Source organism: Phoca vitulina, unplaced genomic scaffold (assembly GCF_004348235.1).
Source record: "Phoca vitulina isolate PV1807 unplaced genomic scaffold, GSC_HSeal_1.0 scaffold55, whole genome shotgun sequence".
Classification (NCBI taxonomy): domain Eukaryota; kingdom Metazoa; phylum Chordata; class Mammalia; order Carnivora; family Phocidae; genus Phoca; species Phoca vitulina.
In genome coordinates, this window is record NW_022589758.1 from 7,543,314 (window position 1) to 7,564,976 (window position 21,663).

The 21,663-nt window shown below is 36.1% G+C and overlaps 1 protein-coding gene across 5 annotated transcripts in view; it reads left to right on the top strand.

Moving 5' to 3' along the window:
* Positions 1-21,663, top strand: part of CNKSR2 (connector enhancer of kinase suppressor of Ras 2) — a 277,726-nt gene that overhangs the window by 174,381 nt on the left and 81,682 nt on the right. For 3 of the 5 annotated variants that reach the window (XM_032389504.1, XM_032389506.1, XM_032389508.1), the window contains 3 exons: positions 233-444; positions 17,711-17,800; positions 19,322-19,536. In XM_032389504.1, the coding sequence (XP_032245395.1) occupies positions 233-444; positions 17,711-17,800; positions 19,322-19,536 (517 nt within the window). The remainder of the gene's footprint in view (positions 1-232; positions 445-17,710; positions 17,801-19,321; positions 19,537-21,663) is intronic. The other 2 variants (XM_032389505.1, XM_032389507.1) reach the window with 1 other exon arrangement.

Consider the following 21,663-nt stretch of genomic DNA (forward strand, 5'->3'; position numbering starts at 1 on the left):
TATTAGCTGTATGACCTTTAGGCGAATCATTTAACCTCTCTGATCCTCAGCATTTATTTTCCTGCAATATAGGAATAGTTAAAAATTGCCTTTTAAACCTCAAAGAAAGTTTGAAAAGATCAGAAGATATATTGTATGAGAAGGATATTATGAACTGTTTTAGACCCTCTCTGCCATTTTACCACCCTAACACTTTCCTACATCCTTCTCCTTTACCTTTCCTTTTCTTTAGGGATGAAAAAGGAAACCTTCCTTGTGAAGACCTGAGAGGACATATGGTTGGCAAGCCAGTGCATAAGGGATCTGAATCACCAAATTCATTTCTGGATCAGGAATATAGAAAGAGGTTTAATATTGTTGAGGAAGATACTGTCTTGTATTGCTATGAATATGAAAAAGGAAGATCAAGTAGTCAAGGAAGACGAGAAAGCACCCCGACTTATGGTAAGAATTCTTTTCTTACATTGACAGGAGAACATATGTCTCAGATGAGAACCTCTATTTCTTTTCATAGGCTTTTGGGTTATGAAAATTATTTGATTACTTGATAGCTTTTGAATCTTTATAATTGATCTGTGTCTGTCATGTGCTTCTAAGTGGAATCTCAATATGAAGCATGACATTAAAAATTATTCTAAATTTTCCAAAAATAGGTAAGAACAGTAGGTAGCATTTTAGCTCATTAATGACTTAAGGAAACCTTCTTGAATCACATGTAATTTTTGTAATGTCAGATATTGCTAAATTGGAATAATTCAATTTTCCTTTTTTAAAAAAGATGAATGCTTCCTATTAACTTGACTTATATAAAATTAACTCCTTATTCCTCAGGGATTAAAAAATCTTTAGATAAACTTTCTGAGAAAAATCTCTCCTCAATTTTTGTGTTTTTTAAGAAGTTGGAAAATTTGAGCAGAAGTGGATTCTGAATAGGAAACACACAACACACTCTATTTAAATCAGAGATGGCCTTAGAGTTACCACGTCCCTAGGATTTTTCGTCTTTGTCTTCTGTTTTTCTGTGCATGACCAAGAGAGTAACCCAGTCACGTATACTTTAAATTGATACATTGTATGTGAAAGATTTGCAGATAAAGTTGCCTAAAGTAGTAAAGCTATGATCCCATTGCAAGAATGAATGGATTTAATTGAAACTCTATGCTCCTCCTTTTCTAGTTTTCAAACTAACCATTTTTAGTGAGGAGCGTAGAGAAGGGGAAAGACAGGATCCTCGCCAATTAGTACAGATGATCAGCGGGAGCTGAGCAGAAGGACATTTGTTTTTAGGGTTTTTTTTCCACTTGCCCTCCTTACTTGTCCACCATGGCCATATGTCTCCCTCCTGTGGTCCCAAATGATTGGTCATCATGTACCTTACTACACGTGCCTGATTTCCTTACAGCTCTTTGGTAATAATTATATATGAGAAGTTTTGCCCAAAATGGTCCTAAAGAATAGGAACCATACTTACCTTGTGTTATTCTCTGTACATGTGCTTTTTTTTTATCATAATAAGTAATGAATTTTTTAGCATAGCTCCTCAATTATACTGTTCTGTGGACACTTTTTTTAAACTCATAATTTGAAGGTATTTGCACCTTTGCTTTTCTTCCCTATTATATTGTAAACCTCTGCAGTACAGAGCAGTATAGAGGCCTGTCATCTTTGTTATGCCTACCCCTGTTTTATCACATAAGATCTTTATTTTTATTCATTCATTCCACAAATACTTATTGACTACCTGTTATTGGATAGGCAGTAATGTATATCAAGTCTTTTTTTTAATCTCTTAGAATTTTGGGGCTGTTTTCTACTTATTTTGAAGTAGATAAGAATGTTTAAGGGGAAATTATAGTCACCAGATGAAGTTGAGTACTGATAGCTTTATAAAAAATGGTTACTTGGTTCTACTTGAATAGCTGAATTGTTAGTCTCTTCAGACTACAGTTTTAAACCACCTAGTGTCATCATGTTCCACAAATCCTATCTCTCCCAAGAAAATAGAATACTGTTTAAATTTTAGAAAATTAAGATATCCTATAGATAAATATTTTTTAGAGATTTATTTATTTGAGAGAGAGAAAGAGCACAGAGGGGAGGGGCAGAGGGAGAGGGAGAAAGAGTCTCAAGCAGACTCTGCACTAAGCGGGGAGGCTGACACAGGGCAGGGCTCAGTCGCATGACCCTGAGATCACGACTTGAGCTGAAACCAAGAGTCGGTCACTTAATCGACTGCACCATCCAGGCACCCGATATGATAGACTTTTATAAATAACCTAGGAGAAAAAAAATATATATATATGCTTAAAAGGAGGATAGGAAGTTTTAAAAAAAAGGTTATTTTACTTTTGATCCTGGAAGGGTTTTTTTTTTTTTTTTAACTTTTGAACATGAAATGTAATCTAAACCTTCAGTGGAAATACTTACAGATGCGTCAGTGAAGATTTTCTAACACAACCTGTAGGTTGTGCCAGGTAACTAGCAGTTTAATGTATTAAAACTTTTTAAAAATCAGATCATAAGAAATAAATTCTGCCTGTCACACACATGAATTTGTGTCCTTAATTTTCCCAAAGATTAATTCATTTCTTAATTCATTCAGCACATATTTGTTGTGTACATAAAGTCATCCAGTCACTGGGGATTCGAAGGTGAATAAAACATAAATTTTCCCTGGAAGGCAGTCATCACCTAGAGGGAAGAAACAAATAAGGAGATGCATTGTAATAACTTTAGGTAAGTAGGAATATGTGAACAAAGTAGTACAGTAGCCTAGGAGCTGAAGCCCCAGAATCTTCCCGGGAAGTCACATAACTAAAAGTGACATTTGTGCTGAGTTTTAAATGATGAGTAGTCATCCTCTAGGATTTCTAAATGTTAGTTATCCCCACCAAATACATGATACCTTCTCAAACCTAGGTCTGAGATCTGAGGATTTGTGTAAATCTTTCAGCCCAGACCCTAAAGGTCCCAATACAAATTATTCCAAAACTTGATAAGCAATTATTGATAACTTCTTTTTTGTTTGTTTGTTTGTTTTGTTTTATTGTGTTTTTGTATTATGTTATGTTAATCACCATACATTACATCATTAGTTTTTGATGTAGTGTTCCATGATTCATTGTTGGCGTATAACACCCAGTGCTCCATGCAGAACATGCCCTCCTTAATACCCATCACCAGGCTAACCCATCCTCCCACCCCCCTCTCCCCTCTAGAACCCTCAGTTTGTTTTTCAGAGTCCAGACTCCCAAGTGTGGCAGTATTTCTTAGGTTTAAAAAATAATGATAATAGGGGTACCTGGGTGCCTCAGTCATTTAAGCATCTGACTCTTGGTTTTGGCTCAGGTCATGATCTCATGGTCCTGGGATCGAGCCCTGCTTCAGGCTCCACGTTCAGCAGGGAGTCTGCTTCTCCCTTTCCCTCTTCCCCTCCCCCTACTCTTGCTTGCTCACTCTCTCTCTCTCAAATAAGTAAATCTCTAAATAAATAATGACCAAAAATACATGATTCTGTTGAAGTATATTACAAAAAAAACCCTAAAGCACAAAAATGTTCATGTTTCATGTTTTCTAGAAATGACAGTAATTTAACATGTTAGCACTTATGTGATGCCTTAAAATGTAATGAGTAAGTCCTTTAGGCTTACAGTGCTCAACTTATTTCTTAGTCACAAATACCCTTATCTTGTATATGAACTTAGCCACCATTCTCTCCTATTAACTCCCCAGATTACCTGTTTATTCCAAGAGGTTTAGAGTTAAGATTGTAAGAGTATAGCTAGGATTTTGAGAAGCAAAGGAGAAACATGATTCAGTTCTTATTATGTGCTTTTGGTTAAATATGTATATACTTGTCATATTATCTTAGTACATTCATATTTTAAAGTTTGATATATAAAACAAAAATATTTAGGGAAGCTCTGCTATTGACCACAGTGACAAAGAAACACGCATGTTAAGAAAAATACCTGAAAATATCCCAACTGTGGACATTAAAATACATTTTTTTAGCCAAGGTTTTCATTTTATATCATAGACCCACTAGTTGTTGCTAAGAGTAAGTTAAAAGAAGAACAATTATTTACCCTAAACTATGAGACAAGTACAATATGGATAGACAACAGATGGCCCTTCTAGAAATTAGTCAGTAATACCTGTGAGCTTTTATACATGCCAGGCATTGTGCTAAGCATTTCAAAGGCATTGACCCATTTAATCCTCACAACAACCAGTGAAATCGGTCCTAATAGAATCCTTATTTTCCTGATGGATTAAATAACTTACCCAACTAGTAAGTAGTAGAGCTGAGATTAAGTACCCATGGATATTTGTGGGACTCTACCAGTGGTACTAGCTAGCTAAATGTGATGAAAGTAATTTGCTAAATTGTAGAGAAATAATTTCCAGAAATTGTATTACTCCTTCCAGATTTAAGCATTTGATTTCAAGCAAGCAGAAGTAGGTCTGATTTTGTATGTTCTTGTATATGTTGTTTTGTATTTATTGGCATTAGAGTAAATATGTTTTTACGTAGACTTGGCCCTTACAGACCTTAGGAAAAGGTAGCTAAATTGAGGGGTAAAATTAGCAACAATGTGTTATGTCCTTTTTAAATCTGAGAACATAAAATAGGTTTTACTTTCCTAAAAAGATAGAGGAGACTAACTTCTGGAAACACAGAGCGGGGAAGCAGCCTAGGTCAGTGGTTACTAGCACTGGCTGTTAGTGGCCCCAAGCCCTACTTGGTAACCCTGTCTTTTATCTGATTACTCTAGTGTGAGCTTGGGGATGTTGATGTCAATTTTCTCCTTTGTTAAATGAAGATGATAATACCTGTCTCATAGACTTTTTGTGAGAATTTCATGACAGCGCATTGTAAATCGCCTGGAAAGTGCCCAGTATGTGCTATAGGTATTGATTTTCATCGTTGTCACTGTTGCACAGAAACTTCAGTGTTGCTAAGAGAATACATATGAAGTATTCTCACCTCACAGAAAAAAAGGTAATTCTGTGAGGTGATGGATGGTTAAAATAGCTTGATTGTTGTCATCATTTCATAATTCTCTATATATCAAATCATCATGTTGTACGCCTTAAATAGATACAATTTTTATTTATACCTCAATACAGCTGGGGAAAAAACCAAAAGAACTTGAAGATCTCAGTGCATAAATAATAATAATATCAGCCATTTTAAATTCTTTGAAGAATTAGATAAGGTGAATAAACAGTTCAATTTTTAAAAAAGTAACTTTAATGTGAAAATTAGAAGAGGGGAAAAGAGGACAGCATTAAATCCCTTTAACTATTTGGTCTCATCTGCTCATGCTTCAAAGGTAAAGGTTCAAATTTGATGAGATCAGTTGCTTGGCAACTTTTCAGAATGGTAATATTCCCCATTAGCTTTCCCTTTTGCCGTTCACAGACTCTTTGCCCTTGCTATTCCATCATACCACATTTCTATGCATAGAAACCTGGTAAAAGGTAGACATAGTTGACTGAGTCCCTTTGTGGCTGTTGAGTCGTCATATTTTATAAGAATAGGAAGAACACATTTTTTTACAGTAATATCACAGAATAGTATTGGTTTGAAGGAATCCAGACTTGTCTGATTTATTGAGATTCTAGGACCTCACAAAAAACACATGAATGAGTGCAGAGTTGTTATTTTAAAAATGTTCCTCATCAATGTTATTTGTACATATTTTGCACTGAGGAAGATTAATTTCTATAACATCATACCTGAACATTTTCCACTCGAGTAGTTGGGACAAGAGAAAACTACCATGTCGCATATCCACATGAATAGCAAATGGCTTGAAATGACTTAAACCAGCATGGTAAAGAACTTACGGGCAGTGACACTTTGAACTGTTCTATTGGTGTGAGGAGAGGAAATTATCCATAGGTTCCAGGGTCTCTTATCATACTGCAACATCATCTTTGTCTTACAATATCATTCTACCTTTTTGCCAGTTAAATTATAATTAATAGCACTGTTTAAAACATTTCTTAAAGGATCACGTATACACAATACATTCATACTTCTTTATTTCTGAATATAAGCCTTCTCTCTTTCCTGTGATTTTTAAATGTAAATTGTCTTCCTAATCAGGTAAAAATTCAGCTGTCATTCATCAAATATGCTAGAAAGAAAAGAAATTGGGATTCTAACCACAGGAAATGTCTTTGTTCAAGGAAAATGTACCACTTCCAAAGTAGAACTAACCATAGAAATAGAAATTAGTGAATCAAAAATGTAGAAATATGAGATGTATACTATACCCACAGGAATTCTTATTCCTTTGGACTTACTTAATACAGTTCATAAAGACTGCATGTTGATTAGCTTCACAAAATAATTTTGAACATCAAGCTGATGGTGATAAGGGACCATGTAATGGATAGAAAAGTAGTTCAGCAAAATTTTGAGAGAAATAAAAACTTGTCTGTTCCTAATGTAAATATCAGAGTAATCAGCAAGAGAAGGCTCTCTTCCCTAATTTGTGCAATTTTACTGATAGAAATAGCAGAGCATGAGTTTTGAGCTCAGATAGATCTGAATTTGGTGTCTCAGGTTGGCCTTTAATAACTGATTGACCTTGAACTTGAGCCTTACCTCAGTATGTTTTTGTTTCCTTACCTGTAAAATGGGATGGCAGGATTACTCACGGTGTTTTTATGAGGGTTAAATGAGATAATGTATGTCTAGTACTTCGTACTATTCTTGCCGCATGGAAAGTGCTCAGGAAATAGTGCCTAAATGGCATAATGAATTACTCCTGCTCATAAATGAAAATGTTCCAAAGATTGTCAAGTGCCTAGAGATCAAATTAACACTTCATCCTCTCCCTGTGGAGGGATTTAATAAAGGACAAAAGGGCTGGAAATATTCCCTTGCTTTGATCCCTTTACCTACCCACTAACCAGCCATTTAAATCATAACAATTAAAAGAAATATGAATAGTGTTGGTCCGTTTCTTTTGGTTCGGTTTTGAAAAGCAGAAGGAAGAGCATTCAAATAGGTAATAACACTAAAAACTGCCCTGATCCAAATCTTCTTTTAAGTTCCATTATGGAAACCACTAGGTCATACTCTGGACAGAAGGGCCTAAATAAAACCTCACAGCATCAGAATTCGGAAAACTGTTCAGACCCCACACCTTTTTTAAGTTTAATTGCTGGGGGTGGGGGAAGGAGAGCAAAAATAATATGTAGAATAAATAAAATAGTCGGAGACTCTCAAAAAATGAAACCAGGAAAGAAAACAATCAGCTTGAACAAATTAAAGTGCTAGGTAATGGATAAAATAATAAGATTAAGAAAAAGGAACTCTTAACCAAGTTCCAGAGTATCAATATGTGGGTAGAATGGAAAGATTAGCAAACCAAGTCAACAAAACTGATGCAACTGTCAGGAGAAAAGTAACTCTTCAAATGAATTCATCAACAGAAAGATATGAACTAGGTGAAATAGTGCTTCCCTTAAAGACAAAATGGGAAGCCAAGAGTAGAAACAGTCTAACTCAGTGATTCTCAACTGGGGTCAGTATTGCCCTCCAGGGCACATTTGCAATTTGGGGGGACATTTGTAGTTGTCATAACGGGTACAATGTCATTACGGGTGGAAATGCTACTGGCATGTAGTGGATAGAGGCCCGGGATGCTAGTACACATCCTACAAAGAACAGGACAGCTCCCAGCAATAAAAAATGATCAAGTCCACAATGTCAAGAGTGCTGCTATAGAGAAACACTTAGCTAACTTAAGAAGAATCAACTGCAGACAGATTTAATACAGAAGCAGGTATATATGACTAGAAAATCAAAGAGCCCTTATATGACACAGGGCCAATTGCCTTTTTTTTTTTTTTTAGTTCAAAGAATCTGTGAAATTATTGCCCTGGAAAGAGACTTACATTTACTCACAATTAACATAGTCTCTGGACAGAAGTAATATAATGTTGTGAGTGTCTGGAATGACCTACCCTGCTCTACAATAGAAAACCCAATCGTGACAAATTCCCTGGAGCAGGAGGGGACCCATTGTCCCTAGTTGAAATCAAAATGCATTTTCCCCTATGGAAAAAAAAAAATGTAATCAATGGCAGCTAGGTAAAATTTAAAAGAGTGGTTAGTGTTAGCTTTCACATCACAATGTGAATTAAGGATCCATCATTTTCCCAACATGTTCTTCAGGTCTCTAGTTCTGAAAGAGAATGTTCATAAAACAAAGAGGCTATCCGGTTAAATATGATTGGGAAGCTCTGAATATTTTATCCCCTTCTTGACGATTAATAAGTGCATGTTAGCAGACTAAAGGCTTTGAAGGTCTTCTTGAATTTGGGTTAGCTTATTGTTTCCCGAATGTATTTGTACATTGAATCTTTTTTGGTTTTGGTCACAAAATACTTATTAACCTCCCAATGGAAGGTTTGATAGAATACATTTTGGAAAATGCTAAAATAGACTTTTGTAGCTCCTCTCAAAGACCGATATACCAATGAAAAAAATTTCTTTGTGTTTTAAGTTCCAAATATCTGACTTAATAGATTTGGAAAGGCCTCTATTTTTGGGGGGGGGGGAGGGGCAGGGAGAGAGAGAATCTGAAGCCGGCTCCACGCTCGGCGCAGAGACTGACATGGAGGCTCGATCTCACAACCCTGAGATCATGACCTGAGCTGAAATCAAGAGCCGGGTGTTTAACTGATTGAGTCACCCAGGTGCCCCTGGAAAAGCCTCTATTCTCAAGTCAAAGCCTACCCCAGCAGACGGTGTGTTGAATGTCATCTTCAGTTTTATCTTGCAGAAAAGCCATTTTCTAGAGTAAATCTTATTTGTGATAAAAGTCCAAACTCAAGTAATAAATACTAACTGGAAAGATCAGTGCATGGCATTCTATCCTCCAGGCTCCTTGTAGAATTACTGGTATCACTGCAAAACAGTTTGCCGGACATCATGGAGAAAATAGATCCCTGGGGCGGGAGAGAGGGAAGGGGGTAGAAAATGTCAAGTGTTATATTGAATCTTGTTAAAGAAGAGATAACCAAAACTTGTACATTGATTACCTTAAAGACTGGAAACATTAGAGCAAATAATTAAGGCAATATACAAGCATTTAAAAGTATACATATGATAACCTAGCATTGTTTTATAAGTCTCTAACCTTACAAGTTGACACATCATGTCAAAGCAATGTATTTTCCATCTTTGTTAAGGCGATGGACAGCAAATACAAAGCTACATCCACAATTTATGTTCTAATCCTCCATTAGTTCTTCACATAGTTTTTAAGAAAGAGTTGCATATTGGCTGGGAGGACACTTAAACAAAATCAGTAATCATACATGTCATTGAATTATTTTTGAAGATAAAAGAATTGGATTTTTGTGTAATGTGGTGGTCTTGAATTCATCACCAAGGCAATGTGATATAGCAAAGAGAGCACTGGGATAGGAAGTTGACAGTATATTGGTGGGCTGACTCCAACACTGACTACTGGTGAAATCCTGAGGAATTAACTTTGGTGTGTCTTAAGTTTTTCATCTCTCCCTTCCTTGCCAGTTTTACTAACTAATGTAATCCCGAACAGAAAATTATGTGAAAGGAGTTATAAAGTTATTACAAGATGTCAGTCTGTTTATTTCAGTCTTAATCATCGTCTTTTTCACTCTTCATGAGAAAAGGGGACTCTCTTCCATATGTTGATAAGATTTTCAAGACACTGCTTTACTAAGATTTTTGTAAAATAGAGTGACTGATGTTATACTGTATGTTAACTAACTGGAATTTAAACAAAAACTTGAAACTACAAAAAAAATAAAAATACAGGGCTTTAATTTGTGGTTGTTTAACTTGAAAATTTGATGTTTTTAACCAAATAACATTTATATACTCATGTCATCTTTCTTGTCCACAACTGTATTAATGCTGAGCACAGCATGGGGCAATGGTATTTTAGCATAGCTCATTTTTTTTACCCACCAGAGACTTCAGAGCAGGACCCAGAAGTCTTTTGCCACTTAAACAATATTCAAACCATCTGAATCTTTCCTAGTCCTCACACCCCTCTAATGCAGAAGTGACTCTATGCACAGTGGCAAACATTTCAACTTAGAAAAACCTGTCTTTCCAAACTCCAGTGTGTACTGCACAGTTGTTCTCTTGGTAGAATGCTTACAAAAGATAATTTGGTTCAAAATATAATTAGCCTTGAAATCAAGTGTTAAAAGTCCCGCATAATTTTTGATACAGTTCAGAATTTTCTCCTTCAGTAACTTTTATGTTACTCCCATTTAAAGTCTAGATCACTTTTAGAAAACAATAGGAAAATTTAAAAACAAGATGTAGCTTATTCTTTGAAATGAGATTTTAATTGTTTTTGTTCTCCATTAATGAAACTGAAAAGATTTCAAGTTAATAATAATTGGGTTTGTATTTGATTTAGATTATTATAAGGCTTTAAAGCCAATACTTAAATAATCATCACATTGCAATGTTTACAATCCAACTTTTTCCCACGCTCTTTTATCCAAAAATGAAGTTCAAAAAATATGGCCCTAAAGATCAAAGTGCCTGATTTTACTTATTTTATTAGATCCAGATATGTTGCCTTTATTCTTAAAAAATTACTGGCTTTCCATTCAGTTCCATTTTATTCCTCTTTAAATGTGTTATTGTCTACCTTAAATTACCTCGGGATGTTTTCCTAGATATGCAGTCAACCATCTGAAAGTAATTTTTCTGTCTGGTATGTGGGGAGTTTGATGGGTATATGTGGCATGCTTGTAGCTTAACATTCCTTACTACACTCATTTTCATCAAAATATTGGCTAAAATATTCAGAACAGATGTGTATATGTGTGTGTATATGTATATATTTTTTCTCCTTAGACTCTAGAGAAAGCTTTTTCTGTGAGCGTTAAAGCGTATGTCAGATTTCTCTGCAGTCTTTTTTTCAACTCTTTGGCAACTGTAAGAGAGAAGATTGCTTCTCAGGTGCTGCTTATCACCCTGAAATTTAATGATTTTAGCATGTCTGAGGAGAGAATTAAAAAGGGGGGATAAATACAATTGAAAAAGGCAGCAATTCAGTGGTATTTCAACAGACATCATGGGTAGCCTAATATAAGAATGTTTCTACATATCAGGAGGCATATCCTAGTTCTTTTTTTTTTAGATTTTATTTATTTATTTGAGAGAGCATGTGCATGAGTGGGGAGAGGAGGAGGGGGAGAAGGAGGAGCAGACTCCCTGCTGAGCAGGGAGCCCAACGTGGGGCTTGATCCCAGGACCCCGAGATCACAACCTGAGCCGAAGTCAGACGCTCAACCAACTGAGCCACCCAGGCGCCCCTGGACTCCTAGTTCTGATGTGTTACGAAACCGCTCTCTAAGGCTTGATTTGTTAGAAATGAAGGAGGTTGGTCAGGTTGACATCCTACATTAGAAGGAAGGGAGGGAGGGAGGGAGGGGAAGGGAAGGAAAAATGAGGAGGAGGGGAATGGAAAGTTGACAGGAAGGAAGGAGAAGGAAACTATGAAAATAAAAATTAATGGTATAGCTTGGACCCTTTTCAGTCCAGTGTGTGAGGAAGGTCCCCTGTTTACTTTCTTTAACAAGTAACCAGTCACTAAGTATTGAACAGTTCCTGTGTTTAAGGCACTGTGCTATGTGCTGCAGATACCACAGTAAACTACAGAGAAATTGCCCCTATGAAATTTACATTCTAGAAGAGGGGTAGAATTCAAGCAACTAATTTAATAAATACTTGTTTGACTATAAATGGCATGCTATGAAGAAAAACTACAACAGAAAATGAGAACAAATACAGAGAAACCCAACCTAGAATAAGAGGTCAAGCAGAGCATCCCTGAAGAAATGACATTTTCACTTAGCTCTCAAGGGTGTATGTGAATTTAACAAGAGAAGAGGAGAGGAAAATCAGAGAAGGACAGAGTCCTGGGTACCAGATGAAGAAAATGTTTCAAAGAAGGGAGTAATCCTCTGCATCAAATGCTACAGATAGGTCAGAAAAGTCAAAGGTTCTAAGAATTGTCTATTGGATTTAGTAACATGAAGGTGCTAGTGAACTTGACAATAGCAGTTTTGGTATAGTTTTGGGGGCAAGAGCCTAATCAGAGACGGTTCAAGAAAGAGCGAGGAGGAGATTCCACATAAAAGTGGGATCCTACGCTATTTGTCTTTCTGTGTCTGGCTTATTTCATTCAGCATAATGTCCTTCAGATTCATCCATGTTATCACCAAATTTAGGATTTCCATCTTTTTATGGCTGAATAATACTCTGTTGTATACATATACCACATTTTCTTTATCCACTCATCCGTTAATGGACGCTTAGATTGTTTCCATGTCTTAGCTATTATGAATAATGCTACAATGAGTATGGGAGTGCATATATCTCTTTGAGATACTAATTTCATTTTCTTTGGATATATACCCAGAAGTAGGGTTGCTGTATCATATGGTAGCTCTGTGTTTTGTTTTTTTGTTCTTGTTTTGAGGAACCTCAATACTGTTTTCCATTTTATACTTGAAATTTGATAGTAGATCTGAAGTGTTTTCACCACACATATCCACACATACAAATGGTAATCATGTGAGGTGAAGGATGTGTTAACTGGATTGTGGTCATCACTTCACAATGTATATGTACATTAAATCATCACATTGCACACCTTAAAAAATCATGTTGTACAGCCTTAATATATAACATTTTTATTTGTCGATCATACCTCAATAAAGCTAGAAAAAAAGGAGAGGAATTAGAGAATGAGAACATAAACAAGTTTTATATTCTAGGAGTTTTTCTGTAAAGGGGAGCAGAGAAATGAGGTGGTAGTTGAGTGGTACTTTGTTGGTGAAGAGAGGTGTTGTTTTTGTTTTTTAAAGGTTGGAGAAATTGCGGCATGTTTATTTGCTAATTGGAATCATTGGGTCGAAAGGGAAAAATTGATGCTGCAGGAGAAAGAAGCAAGCATTGCACAAGAGATACTTTCGAGTAATTAAGAGGGACTAGAATCCAGTGAAGGGCCTAGTAATTTGGGATATCCCTAACATCTAGCATCCTTCCATTTCAAGCATTCAAAAAATTTTAATCAGTACCTGCTCTGGGTCAGTATCTTTGCCAGGAGCACTCATAACAAAGATACCTAAGACCTAGTTTCTGCCAAAAAGTAGAAAAACCTTTAACAGACAGATATAATACAGTATAATAATATATAAGAATACATATATACCAAAACACTATGAAAGAGCCCCGGAGAGTGAGCAGTTAGCTCTGCCAAAGGGCATTGTAGCATTTGCAAAAGCACCAAATATGCTTTATTATCTAAGGGAAATGTCAATTTATTTTCAAGTAAGTTTGTATAGTAATATTTTATTTTATTTTATTTTATTTTATTTTATTTTATTTTATTATGTTATGTTAATCACCATACATTACATCATTAGTTTTTGATGTCGTGTTCCATGATTCACTGTTTGCATATAACACCCAGTGCTCCATGCAGAACGTGCCCTCTTTAATACCCATCACCGGGCTAACCCATCCCCCAACCCCTCCCCTCTAGAACCCTCAGTTTGTTTCTCAGAGTCCATAGTCTCTCATGGTTCATCTCCCCCTCTGATTTCTCCCCCTTCATTTTTCCCTTTCTACTATCTTATTTTTTTTAACATATAATGTATTATTTGTTTCAGAGGTACAGATCTGTGATTCAACAGTCTTACACAATTCACAGCGCTCATCATGGCACATACCCTCCCCAATGTCTATCACCCAGCCACCCCATCCCTCCCACCCCCCACCACTCCAGCAACCCTCAGTTTGTTTCCTAAGATTAAGAATTCCTCATATCAGTGAGATCATATGATACAGTAATATTAAAACATAGCAATTTCATTTTAAAACAAGTACTTTAAATCATTATAAAGTACTCCGTCATTGTCAGTATTCTTTTTTTAAAAGATTTTATTTATTTATTTTTATGTATTTTAGAGAGAGAGAGAGCACAAGTGGGGGAAGGAGTAGAGGGGGAAAGAATCTCAAGCAGACTCCACGCTGAGCATGGAGCCTGGTGCCAGGGCTCGATCTCATGACCCCAAGACCATGACCCGAGCTGAAACCAAGAGTTGGACACTTAACTGACTGAGCCACCCAGGCACCCCTCATTGTCAGTATTCTTAAAATTATATTTAGTGTTCTATTTGTGTTTAATTACAGCTAAATATAGTTCATAATTTAAAAAACTACTTGCCATCAACTTCAGAATAAAATTCAAACAAAATCCAAAAATAAATATCTTTCAACTCTACATTTATTAGAATACAGTAAGAAATACAGTGCACAATTCCTGCCTGTATGGAAATCCAAGTCAGAAAGCTCCAGATGTACAAACAGATATAAACAGCCAAGTAACAAAATAGTTCAACTGTGAGACCCTAGCACAGAGATGTCACAAGGTTTATGAGAGGGTATCAGATGTACTCTACAATTAATAAATGTTTTATGCTTGGAGGAATAAAAAAATTAAGAGGAAGTGGTCAGCAAAATTTTTAATAGGGCTCTTTTTTTTTACTGTATTCTTGACTACTATTATTAATTTTCATCATGAATTAGTAAATACAAGTGTCACTACCTAAAGAGATGTCTTAAAATTTTTCAGAGTCTTTTTCAGAGATTTATTATTAGTATATGTACATTTCCATAAGGAGTGAGTCAAATGTGTTTAATAAGCCTTTAAAAGTCATTACAAACGTAAAAATACTTTGCATATATTAATAATAGTGTACATTTGACCTAAATCTAAAATAATGCTTATAGTACTCTTTTTTTTGACTAGTAGTACTGTAGCAAACACCATAAATTTCTTTTTCCATTTGAACTTTGCTGTTTTGTGAAATTACAATACTGCTATACCCGTGCAGTGGCAAACATTTCCATGCTGCAATCAAAGATCTCTGTATTTGGAATTAGAAATAATCTAAGCCATTCTCCGTTTTTCAATTTGCCAAGGACTGCGGTTTATATGAGCGTTTCCTCATTCTCTTTTATTAAATCTGTTTCAATATTTCAGCACAATAAAAAAATTTATAAAAGGAGTAATACTTATAAGCAACATTATCTCTTATAACTAAACAAATAATACTTTTAAAAATAGGTATTTTTACTTGCATTGCTAAATTCAGAGCTTTATAACTAGTAAAAAGCAAAAGCCTGATGTCCTCCAAAAGTGAATTTTAATTAAGATTTTTATCTCAGTTTTTTGTTTAATTCACTACCTTTTTCTCAATTTTATGTTAGCAATATACAGTATACTCTACTAAAAAATCACCAGTCAGTGTTCAATCTTCTGCAAATTTTTTCCTATAGTTAGTAATATAACCAGGCATATCAAAAGCTTAATTACATGCCTCAATGACTTAGCTCCTTGAGACTCTCAGAGAAGATGACCTGAAATACAACGAATACAGTTATTTATTTCATATTCTATGCATGAAGTATGTTTCTTCTTGGCTTTGTGCATATATATTTGCCTCCAAACAACCAATCAATTCTTTAAAAAGTATCAAACTACTTTATATATACATATAATGACATATAGAGCAAGTAAAACAACTGCTTATTAATTGGATTGTTCACTTTCCAAAAGATTTTCTTGGTGACATGCAGAAACAGTTTAGGGCTGTTACTTGCTTCAGTTTCAGTGCACACATGCTGAAATGGACTTTACTTGAAAAACCAGATTCTAAAGAAATAAGTTGTAGGAGTTTCGAAAACAAAGAATTCAGAACATTGAAAATGTGGAGGATTGATTCTGCCAAGCAGTTGAATAGACATGACAAAACTAGACCTTTCCTAAAAGCTTTACCCAACCCTGGGAGGGCAGGATATATTGACCTGCATCAGCTCTCCCAAAGTTCTCCCTTGTAAAACTGCAGAGATCTACTCCATGAGAATTTTGGAATCTTAGGTGATTGTTTTTAAAGTCGTTTGCACACCTTGAAAGGAAGCCACTTTTAAATAAACACTGCATTTTTTTGACTCATTAATAATTTTATCATATCCAGTTCATTCTCAGACTTTCAAAGAGCTTAGCAAAATATACTAGGTAAACTCTATCATTGTACTTAATATAAATCCATAAGGTTACATTTTCCTTAGGAACAGAATTAGAAGTCTCCTAACAGAATTTTTTTTTTAAATACATGGACCGATCATAGTAATTGATCATGAAATTTAGCTGGGCAAGAAAGGAAATGAAGAGGATATACAGTGACCTAGAGGTGTTGGAAGGTGGGAAGATCAGTAGATTCAAGGAGGAGGATATTTGGACTTGGAATGCTGTAGGGATGGCACTAGAAATACAGAAGATGGTAGTTGAAAAGTGGGATACTAGAAGGGATTACAGCCTTTGCAGTTGACAGGTTAAGCATATGACCACAGGAGTGGGTGGAGGAGAGAACCTCAAGAAACTGAGAGACCAGAATATTGGATGGTGAATATTGAAGTCACCAAGAATTATGGAGTTTTTAAAGCAGTGTTTAAGTGCCTGGGTTTCAACCCTGGTACTACACACGTCCCAACTCTGTGTCCTTGGGCCAGTTACATAACCTGTCTCAGTTTCTTCATCTAGTAAAACGAGAGTAATGATAGTATATTTCTCATAACTATGAGGATTAAACAATTTAATACTTATAAAACCCTTAGACGCTTTTTGGCATATGGTAAATGATATATAAGTGTTTAGTAGTGTTATCACAGGCATCATAATCATCATTATTAGGATCCAGTCCCGTGTGAGTCTTGGCTTTTCATTCAGTTAAAATTTATTAAGCAGTTATTATATACCAGGCATTGTGCTAGGTATCCTTTTTAAACCTTCGTATGATTTTCTTTGGCTCTTTTGTGCTTCAGGAATTCCAAGTTGATTGAAAATAATGCACCGCAGCCTCACCAAAAAGTTATCCTTGAAGTCTATGCCATGAGTTCTGCTTGCTAAAGTAAAATGCTATTTAGTAAGAATACAAACAGAGGGAAACAGGACAGGCCAAAGCAGTGATTACTTGGATCTGGAAACTGGACTTGTTCACAATAGCAAAAAAGATGCTTGGGAGGGCAGACCCAGTTATAGGCCGTAAACGGGAATCTAGCCATATTGCTGAAGCCTGGTGGTATATCCAAAATGTATTGTGACAGGAGTTAAGACGCAGTGAAGATGAGAAGTTAGCACTGTAGCGTTCCAACATGCCACAGTGGGTTAATGTCCTTGCAGGCAGGTGAAACACAAGGGGCTACTATCTTGGAGATTGACTATCAAGATGTAGACACTTGGGCATTGGGGAATAAGGCAGAGATCCAGTGACTGAAGAGAAAGTGAAATCCCTAAAATAGTGATACTCTTTGTAAAGGGCCATACCCTTAAAATCTGGGGCTCCTAAGAGAGAAAACCTAGGCTGTTCTTTATTATTTATAAAAGGATGCCTTAAGATTGCATTATCACCTGGCCAATTGCCACAGGCAGTTTCACCTTCTGGCTCAAAACACACATTTTTCATCTACACAAATGCCAACCATAATGTTGCATATGAGTGAGTGTGTTTTGCAGACTGTAGCTAAAAATCAGTGTTAAGTATGAGCGGACATGGGGAAGAAAAACAATGTGATGTGAATTTTGTTCTCTGTGTTTAGGCAAGCTACGACCTATATCTATGCCAGTGGAATATAATTGGGTGGGGGACTATGAAGATCCAAATAAGATGAAGAGAGATAGTAGAAGAGGTAAGTGTTCTAGAATTTCAGTGTAGGCTGGGTTGTTGGAACAAAAAAGCAAATTTAAATGTTCTTTAAATAGGTTGTTATGGCTTCAGTGGAAAACTTCATTCTCCTATTGATTTTATGATACACCCAAACCGACTCAGATCAACGTTTGACTATCTTGATATGTTATTAAATAGATATCTTCTCTGAATGTCTCTTAAGGGATTCAGGGTAGATAAGTACAGTGTAAAAAAAATAAATACCTGATTGTTATGTGAAAGTCACTATTTGGAAAACAACGTCAGAAGTGTGAAACTGCATAAAAGAATTAAGTTCAGTGAATAGGAAGAGTTTGTGATCAGTCCCCATTGGTCCGCAATGCAGCCTCACCACTTTTGTATATTAGTACAGTCTTAAAATGAGTATTGACGTACATGAATAAAGCTAATGGAAACTGGGCCAGTGAACTCTAATGAAAACCATATAGAAATGGAAAAAAAAAACACTTTGGTTTTTTTTCTTCTGTTTGCTGTTCAGGGTTATCTTCTTACTTGGGGGTGGGCTATACTTGAAGTATCTACCAAAAGTAAGTTTTTATGTTCACTTATCCTGCTATTGAGGTGAGCAGTAAAGAGAGCCACTGAAAGTCTCACTACTAAATGGGATTCGACCAGCTGTGGATATGGTGGGCTACTTCCGCTTTCTGAAATATAGAGCTATAAAGTTGTAGATAAAAAATAAAACAAAGCAAAAACTATTCATAGGGCCTCAGCTCACTAAGCTTCCTTCATAATATATTTAACTCATTTGCCTGTTATTTCTAACCGATGTACAGAATTTACCACACAGGGATAAGCAAGCATGAATATCTGCTTCATTAGTCTAGTTAACACTTATTTCACAGAGAGAACATTTCAGAAAATGTTGGTAAATACAGGAACATTGACAGATTCCTTTACATCTATGTATTCATTCCATTTTCCAAACTTTAGTTTCTAGCTTCATTTGTGTTATAGAATTAATCAAGAAAAAAAATAAAAAGAGAAACATATATGCTATTTCTGAGTCACTGTTTTGGGACTTCATATGATGATGATATCTTGGGGGAAAAATGCCTTATGAAGTTCTAAGTGTTGGCTATCAGTTTAAGCATAGATTCTATGAACTAAGTTTCCTGACTCTTGGTTCAAAATGTGGGCTTTAACTTCTCCAAGGATGCTAGTCTGTTATAGGTCAGTGTTTGTCATCGATTTTTAGCAGAATCCCCCTGAGGGAACTTGTTAAAAATTTTATGAGCCGCACACCCAGTGATTCTCATATAGTTGGTCCAGAGATAAAACTCAGAGAAATAATCTGTAGGCTATTTCTTATTGCGCTATGATCCCAAATGATTAAGATGCTCTATATTTTCACTACATATGTATTTTATAAATTAAATCAAGTTACATTTCTGAAATGAAATCTAATAGCACAATCAGGGAAGAGTGGTAAATTTGGAATATCTGCATATTTATATTAGTGTATTTATCTCTTTTTATATAGAAAACTCCCTACTCCGATATATGAGCAATGAAAAAATTGCTCAAGAAGAATACATGTTTCAGAGAAACAGCAAAAAGGACACAGGGAAGAAGTCTAAAAAGAAGAGTGATAAGAGTAATAGCCCGACTCACTATTCATTGCTACCTAGTTTGCAAATGGATGCACTGAGACAGGACATCATGGGCACGCCTGTGCCAGAGACCACACTATACCATGTAAGTAAAATTTCAAAGACTCTGTGCTATAGCTTCTATTGGGAGCCTGGCAAATGACTCTTTTGGGTAAAGTCCAGATTGCTTATCTTTATCCTATTGCCAGATTTTCACAAAAGATCGTAAGTTTAGAAATGTTTTTAAAAACCTTGATGGCTAGTTGATTTGTTCTTCAGGTCATATATTCAATGAGTTCATATGTTGTAGCAGGTTCGATTTTTTTTAATGAAATAATATGCTCAGACTTGATGGAGAATAATTAATTAGCTGATTGATCACCTATAATAATAAACAGTAAATAGATAGCTATAAAATTCAACATTAAAGATAGGATTTTGGGGGCACCTGGGTGGCTCAGTCATTAAGCGTCTGCCCTCGGCTCAGGACATGATCCCAGGGTCCTGGGATCGAGCCCCACATCGGGCTCCCTGCTCAGCCAGGAGCCTGCTTCTCCCTCTCCCACTCCCCCTGCTTGTCTTCCCTCTCTCGCTGTCTCTCTCTCTCTCTCTCTGTCAAATAAATAAATAAATAAAAAGATAGGATTTTTAATATGTTCATGAGCATTTCTTATGTGCTAGACTTGGAGCATGGTGCTCAAGGTAAAAATGAGAATACATAGATAGCACATTATTATATAGAAGGGGAAACTGGGCCAGTGACTCTAATGAAACTTAGGATCTTTTAATCTGTCAGTGCAGTGCAGTGCAGAAGGTGTACCATCTAGGTATACAAGGTGTGAAAGATCTAATGGCTTCTACTTGAGTTACTTTTCTGAGCCTATCTTTTAAATCATCTGCTTAGTTATTCCAAAGCTCTCTCATAAAACTAGAGTGTAGAAAAATATTTTCATTTATTTGGGTGGAAGTAGGAGAGCAATAAGCACTTCTAGGTGCTCATTCTCTACCCTCCCCAAGCCTCTTCCTCTCTAAGAGATAGTGCCCATGTCAAAAGTTGCTCCCCTAAATGACTGACAAATCAAATGATTATATTTGCCACAGTTATTTGTAGTCAGTCTGAAATCAGTACTCTTAGCTGTATGAAGGGGGCCACTTTTGCTGTCGGTAGTCAGAAATTCTGTCTGAATACTGAGCTCCCTCTAGAATCTGGTGCTCCAGTCATAAGTAATGTTGTCCAAACAAAGACCTAAACATAAGAGACAGCTGGTCAGTTCGAGAGGGAGGTTGGTAGTGGGAAATGAGGCTGCAAAAGGAAGAAGAGGCCACTTCCCCCAGAGCATGTAAACTATTAAAAGAGTTTGGATTTATCCTAAGAGGAGAAGTAAGCCATTGAAGGCACATTTAAACACTCAGCCTTTGCCATCCTGTCAAGCACATCTGGACAGCGGTAGACTGTATGAGGAAGGAAAATAGATGAATCTTGTGGATTTTGAGTTATTAATTTATGGAAGATAGTAAATGGTGAATCAAACTGGTAATGAGGAATATCCTGAGGATTGAGTATTATAGAGGAGTATAAATTGTTACCACTTTTCTGAAGGGCATTATTTAGTTTTATGTATCAAGAACCAAGTCTAGTAACTTCACTTCTAGAAGATTATTCTAAGAAAGAAATCAGTTCACTTTTGCCTCCTACTTTTATTATGTGACCTGAGTCTGTAAGAAGGTATTTCCCAGATAGGTGATATCTATCCCAACTAACTTTTGACAGAGGAACAGCATACAGTAAGGAATATTGTTCATTGTTGGGGTGGGGGAGAGTCCTCCCATGTAATACTGACCCACTAATCCCAGAGTAGAAGGCTTGACACTTTCTAACTCTATTCTCTGATTTAAAAGAAGCTAAATAGTTGTTAGCCCCAAAGTGCATGCCTAACCAATGTTCAAATGCCTATAGCCAATGCTCAAGAAGAGAAAACAGTAGGGGGTTTTCACTAGGCTCTAAGTTCCCTTGAGGACCTTATAAGCCTTGTGCTTATTTAGTACCTTCATGGTTATCAAGGGAGCTTGACCACATTTGTTGTCTTTCAAACTTCACAACAACCACATTGGCAAATGACAAAACTCAAACTCAGAAAGGTTAAGTGATTTACCCAGAACTGTGTTGCAAAAAAGTGTGAGAGTAAGGACTAGAACCCAGATCACCCACTTTGAGTGGTCTTTGCACACTCTA